This window comes from Aegilops tauschii, chromosome 1, assembly GCF_002575655.3.
Source record: "Aegilops tauschii subsp. strangulata cultivar AL8/78 chromosome 1, Aet v6.0, whole genome shotgun sequence".
NCBI classification, from domain to species: Eukaryota; Viridiplantae; Streptophyta; class Magnoliopsida; order Poales; family Poaceae; genus Aegilops; species Aegilops tauschii.
This window is the reverse complement of record NC_053035.3, coordinates 312,251,777-312,258,284: the sequence shown is the minus strand read 5'-3', so window position 1 is coordinate 312,258,284 and position 6,508 is coordinate 312,251,777. Positions and strand designations below refer to the sequence as shown.

Genomic DNA, 6,508 nt, shown 5'->3' with positions numbered 1-6,508 from the left:
AGAGCTTGATGTCTACTACGCAACCTTCTCCATGTAGACGTTGTTGGGCCTCCAAGTGCAAAGGTTTGTAGGACAGTAGCAAATTTCCCTCAAGTCGATGACCTAAGGTTTATCAATCCGTGGGAGATGTAGCATGAAGATGGTCTCTCTCAAACAACCCTGCAACCAAATAACAAAGAGCCTCTTGTGCCCCCAACACACCCAATACAATGGTAAATTGTATAGGTGCACTAGTTCGGCGAAGAGATGGTGATACAAATGCAATATGGATGGTAGATATGAGTATTTGTAATCTGAAAATATAAAAACAGCAAGGTAGCAAGCGATAAAAGTGAGCGTAAACAGTATTGCAATGCTAGGAAACAAGGCCTAGGGTTCATACTTTCAGTAGTGCAAGTTCTCTCAACAATAATAACATAATTGGATCATATAACTATCCCTCAACATGCAACAAAGAGTCACTCCAAAGTCACTAATAGCGGAGAACAAACGAAGAGATTATGGTAGGGTACGAAACCACCTCAAAGTTATTCTTTCTGATCAATCTATTCAAGAGTCCGTAGTAAAATAACACGAAGCTATTCTTTCCGTTCGATCTATCATAGAGTTCGTACTAGAATAACACCTTAAGACACAAATCAACCAAAACCCTAATGTCACCTAGATACTCCAATGTCACCTCATGTATCTGTGGGTATGATTATATGATATGCATCACACAATCTCAGATTCATCTATTCAACCAACACAAAGAACTTCAAAGAGTGCCCCAAAGTTTCTACCGGAGAGTCAAGACGAAAACGTGTGCCAACCCCTATGCTTAAGTTCACAAGGTCACTGAACCCGCAAGTTGATCACCAAAACATACATCAAGTAGATCACGTGAATATCCCATTGTCACCACAGATAAGCACATGCAAGACATACATCAAGTGTTCTCAAATCCTTAAAGACTCAATCCGATAAGATAACTTCAAAGGGAAAACTCAATCCATTACAAGAGAGTAGAGGGGGAGAAACATCATAAGATCCAACCATAATAGCAAAGCTCACGATACATCAAGATCGTGCCATATCAAGAACACGAGAGAGAGAGAGAGAGAGAGAGAGAGAGAGAGAGATCAAGCACATAGCTACTGGTACATACCCTCAGCCCCGAGGGTGAACTACTCCCTCCTCGTCATGGAGAGCGTTGGCATGATGAAGATGGCCACCGGTGAGGGATCCCCCCTCCGGCAGGGTGCCGGAACAGGGTCCCGATTGGTTTTTGGTGGCTACAGAGGCTTGCGGCGGCGGAACTCCCGATCTAGGTTATTTTCTGGAGGTTTGGGTATTTATAGGAATTTTTGGCGTAGGTATCACGTCAGGGGGGTCTCTGAGCCATCCACGAGATAGGGGGGCGCGCCCAGGGGGGTAGGGCGCGCCCCCACCCTCGTGGGCAGCCCGGGACTCTTCTGGCCCAACTCTTTTACTCCGGGGGCTTCTTTTGGTCCATAAAAAATCATCAAAAATTGGCACGTCAATTGGACTCCATTTGGTATTCCTTTTCTGTAAAACTCAAAAACAAGGAAAAAATAGAAACTGGCACTGGGCTCTAGGTTAATAGGTTAGTCCCAAAAATCATATAAAATAGCATATAAATGCATATAAAACATCCAAGATTGATAATATAATAGCATGGAACAATCAAAAATTATAGATACGTTGGAGACGTATCACTGATCAAGGTGGGTATTCCTGAGGCGGCAAGGTTCGTTAAGGCCGCACAAGCGCCTATCTCCTGAGTTTCCTGCGTGTTAGCCAATTACGAAGTACGAGAGGCGATGCACGCTTGCTGATTTGCTCATGATAGTTCCGTGAGAAAGACGAAGGCACTAAGGGCTTGGTGAGGTGACGTGCACGGGGCCGGCCTGCGAGCCAGAGCTCAGTCTCTTAGGTTTTTCAGCGCTGCAGGGACGGGCCCGAGCACAGGCGCCATGCCGGTAGCCCCCTCTCATGGGACGTTCAAGGGGAGAGTTGGCAACGCGCTAAGCCAGCAGAGGCGACTCCAGAAGTGACATACATCAGCCACAGGGTTAACAGCCACCGAAGCTTATGAAACCGTAACTGGTTCAAGGTACATGAACTAAATGACATGACTGTAGGGACGTACCCTCGCAGTCTGAGGATAATGCAGCCCGAGGGGCGCCCTCAACTGAACAAACCAAAAAGTCACCCGACACCGGTGTTGTAGAAGCGTTGAGGTAGCTGAAGAGGCGTGCCATGGAGATTGCTCCTCATGAGTCGGGCGGCTCCGGAGGCCTGGGGGGCTCACGAGGTTCCGGGACCTCCTAAGACGCGGCCGCCGAGCGCCTGGCCTCGTGAGACGCCATGGTACGCTGCGCCAGGCGCTAGTACAAGGCACCCATGTTCAGCAGGCCAAACGGCATGCTAACGTAGTTGCAGGGGTAGCCCCCACTCCGGCCAACGTGCGACGGCCAGAAGAGTTCCTGCGAAGCGGCCCCGTTGAGGCACGGGATGTTGATGCAGACGCGCAGCTCGCCACCCACGTCGGGGGCAGCAACTGCATTGGCGGGCCGTACGGGGGACGCTCGCCGCGCATGGCTTGCGCCTCCTGAAGCTCCTCGCTCGCCTTGGTGATGAATTCTCGTGCCCCTGGCGCCTCGCGCCGTGCTCCTTGCTCACGGGGGCGCGTACCGAAGCACGCCTCCAAGTGGTGCCCGAACACCTCCCTCATCGCGCTGGTCGGGTCAGAGGCTCTCCAGACGAAAGCCCCCGAGCCCATCCTGAAGGAGGTGCTAGGCGCGCTTTCCTATGCGGGAGGGAGAGGCGCCCCGGCAGCGGGCGCGGAGAGGCGATGCCAGCGGGCTTATTGGTCTCCGGACGATTCTCGGGGAGAAGCTGCTTCTTCTTCGCGGGAGTGGCTTCGGGAGGCAAGACGCCACCTTCGTCATCAGAGTTCTCGGCTGCCGCAGGCGACCATGATGACGCCGCTGCACCCTGGCATCTTGAGGACGTCGTAGCCATGGTGGGTTGCCGCCATGAACTTGGCGAGGGCACGGTACCCGACAATGGCGTTGTACGAGAGGCTGATGTGGGCGACGTCGAAGTCGATGAGCTCAGTGTGGTAGTTGTTCCGCTTGTCGAAGGTGACAGGGAGGCGCACCGCTAACACTACGGTTTCATTTTTTTTTCCAGACGGATCGATTGCTTGGCTGATTGGCTAAGGTGAGACGGGATGAAGATGGACGAAAAGAATGAGGGGTTTGTTTGCAAATGTGAAGTGGGGTTGCCTCCTATCCGTAGGATCCAGATTAGACGGTCAAAAACGACATATGACAGATACATCATCATCACCAACTGTGATTTTTATAGGACTAGAGAAGAGAAAATGATTTCGAGACGGCGGTAACTGTATCGTTGCGTGCCCATGTATTTTGTTGTTGCAGTTGCAGACTTGCAGCCACCCAGAGGATCAATCGATGCGACGATGAATTATCACTCTAGAAATGCCGGATACGATGATTGCCTCCATAGTTTCATTGATTCCGAGACTAGCTAGTTTCCGTGTAGTATTGTGATCGACCTGGCGCTGGCGGGGGCGATGGTGGGTCGTTCCCGTGGTTTCCCACCGCATGTGCTGGGATCAACAACCGCGTTCTCAGCTAATCCACATCGAGTTGCCCATCTCAATCGAAATCATCAACACCCCCAAGAGATTATTTTTGGGTAAATCATTGGCCGGTACGCACCTGTCCATACCAACGTAACATGGCATAGCGGCCGAGATGCGATTTTATAATAGCGATGCTCGTGAACCGAAGCCTCCAATCCCCCATGATTTCCTCCCAACCCCATGTGAGCATACGACCGGTGAGCCACAGCTCCTTCGGTGCAGTGCAACGGCCGTTGCCGATGGATGGTGGGTGAGGGTGACGACGCCGGTCCAATCGCCCGCCCGCCCCGCGGCCGTTTTGCCTGCCTATAAATAGTCCGGCAAAGGTCCTCCCCTTGGACCATCAAGACACAGACCAGAGTCCACAGCAGAGCACCACTACTACTACTACCACCAGTGGCAACCCTGACAAGGCTCTAGCAGCTTAGCTAAAGATGGCTGGGCTACTCTCGGTCAAGGCCTTCGCGCTCGCCGCCGTGCTTGCTGCCGCGTATGTCTCTTGCGCCGCCGCTGAGCAGCCGGGGGCGGCGGACCTCAACGCCTCCGCCGTTTCTTACAGCTCCGCGTGGCTTCCGGCCAGAGCGACCTGGTACGGAGCGCCCAACGGCGCCGGGCCCGACGACAACGGTACGTGCCTGCCCGTGTGGATGCATGCTTGATGCAGCGATGCTCTCTGTTCTAATGTCGTTGCTCAATTTGGTTCATCCGTGTGGTGTACATGCAGGCGGCGCGTGCGGCTTCAAGCACGTGAACCAGTACCCCTTCTCCTCCATGACCTCCTGCGGCAACCAGCCCCTGTTCAAGGACGGCAAGGGCTGCGGCTCCTGCTACCAGGTACGTCTATAGAAGATGAGATTACATCTTTTTCCTGGACCTTGGTGAAAAATTGAACATAGTACACTGCACTACACACAGTTATCAGCTTGGTTGACCACCTTGCTTTGTGCTTTCAGATACGGTGCAGCGGCGACAAATCCTGCTCCGGCAAAATCGAGACGGTGATGATCACGGACATGAACTACTACCCGGTGGCGCAGTACCACTTCGACCTGAGCGGCACGGCCTTCGGCGCGCTGGCCAAGTCGGGGCTCAACGAGAAGCTCCGCCACTCGGGCATCATCGACATCCAGTTCCGGAGGGTGCCCTGCAACTTCCCGGGCCTCAAGATCAACTTCCACGTGGTGGACGGCTCCAACGCGGTGTACCTGGCGGTGCTGATCGAGTACGAGGACATGGACGGCGACGTGATCCAGGTGGACATGAAGGAGGCCAACTCCGGGTCGTGGACGCCGATGCGCGAGTCCTGGGGCTCCATCTGGCGGATGGACTCCAACCACCGCCTCCAGGGGCCCTTCTCCATGCGCATCACCAGCGACTCCGGCAAGAAGCTGGTGGCCAACAATGTCATCCCGGCCAACTGGAGGCCCAACACCGACTACCGCTCCTTCGTCCAGTTCAGCTGATCGGCGACGCCCCGACCGGCCCATGGGCGGCCACGTGCGCCTGCATCATGCATGCATGCGCTCTGGCCCCTCTGCTGGCTACGATTAATCGCTCGGCCGATCGAAATCATTTGCCTTATTTTATCTTTTGTATTTTGCGTGGGATCAAGGAGCTCGAGATGCCGTCTGTCTGGTGTCATATGTGGGGTCGTCGTCGTCTAGCGTCTTGAGCATGTGTGGGAAATGCTGGAGGCATAGTTTGCATGTGCTCTCCCGCCCACTGACTCTGTGTAGAGCACCATACATGAGATGACACTACCGGTGTGTAACCAAATCCAAGTTATAAATTATATACGTACAGTTTTTTCTACTACTTATTTTTCTAAGTCTCTTCTTATCAGCTCCCGCTTTTTTTGTTTTGAAACAAAGCAAAAGCTTTGCCATTTCATTAAGTAGAAGAAAGAGTGTGTGTATATAAAGAGCCCGCCCGTAGCCCAAACGAATGAGTTACTCTCCTAGAATTACAATTCTAACGCGATTTGCTAAGGCTTTGACCTAAAGGGCTGCTTTTTTCTTGATGTTGGGAGAAGATAATTGTAGGCATTTGTTGATATATGCCGAAAGACCCTAACATTGCGCTCGTTTCGGTGAGAGACCGCCTCCCACCATTAAAGAATGGAGTTATGGTTGCGCCAAGAAAGGGGGTCGACATTATGCCATCCAACACAATCATTCACCATATTCCAAATCCGCACCGAGCATCGACATTGAAGAGCGAGTGAGCCGTTGTCTCCAGCTCTCGTGCTTGCATTTTTACAATGACACATCCAAGTTATACTACTCTCTTCATTGCTTGCAAAAAAACGTCTTATACTATGGAACGGAGGGAGTACGTTCTATCAAATCCGCGTATAACGGATGAGCCGGCTCCAAGATTGAGGTTTTGCCTCCATGGCTCCATTCATGGACTCCAAGCGATGCACTCATGTAGGGGTCAGGCGGCTCGGAGTTGTTTGCTACTTTTGTACTCCTACAGTACAAGCGGATATTCAGCTGATATTGTGATAAACGGTACGATAGCTTTTCAGAACAGTGCCAGCCATCAGTCGGAGCAAAGGGTGCGCAAAAGGCTCAATTAGTTTTCATTCTCTGATCTGCCCATCCAGAAAAAGTATCAGCATAATCATCACGGGCACCAAAGCGAGCTTACTTAATTATTTTTGAGTCAGTGATTAGTGCAGCCAACAAACGTTTAAAGCTTATCAGTATAACCGTCAGTCTTAGCTGTGTAGGAGTGCTCTTTTTGCGACATGGAGTAGAGTATGCTGCAGATGTTCAACGGTGATTTCTCCCTTTTATGAGAAAGTTGGCAACATGGCCGCTCAAGGCA

General features: G+C 51.9%; 1 protein-coding gene across 1 annotated transcript; it reads left to right on the top strand.

Annotated features, from left to right (window-relative positions):
- The first annotated feature begins 3,865 nt into the window (after window positions 1-3,865).
- On the top strand, window positions 3,866-5,491 carry LOC109783225 (expansin-B6). Its single transcript, XM_020341825.4, has 3 exons — window positions 3,866-4,303; window positions 4,401-4,510; window positions 4,630-5,491. The coding sequence occupies exons 1-3, from the start codon at window positions 4,111-4,113 to the stop codon at window positions 5,137-5,139; spliced, it is 813 nt and encodes a 270-aa protein (XP_020197414.1). The 5' UTR covers window positions 3,866-4,110; the 3' UTR covers window positions 5,140-5,491.
- The last annotated feature ends 1,017 nt before the right edge of the window (window positions 5,492-6,508 follow it).

Bases quoted from the DNA above. Each gene is read 5' to 3' on its own strand.
- LOC109783225 (XM_020341825.4), top strand. From the start codon at position 4,111: ATGGCTGGGCTACTCTCGGTCAAGGCCTTCGCGCTCGCCGCCGTGCTT. The intron at 4,304-4,400 runs GTACGTGCCTGC...GTGTACATGCAG, and splicing joins CGCCGGGCCCGACGACAACG to GCGGCGCGTGCGGCTTCAAG. The intron at 4,511-4,629 runs GTACGTCTATAG...TTGTGCTTTCAG, and splicing joins GCTGCGGCTCCTGCTACCAG to ATACGGTGCAGCGGCGACAA.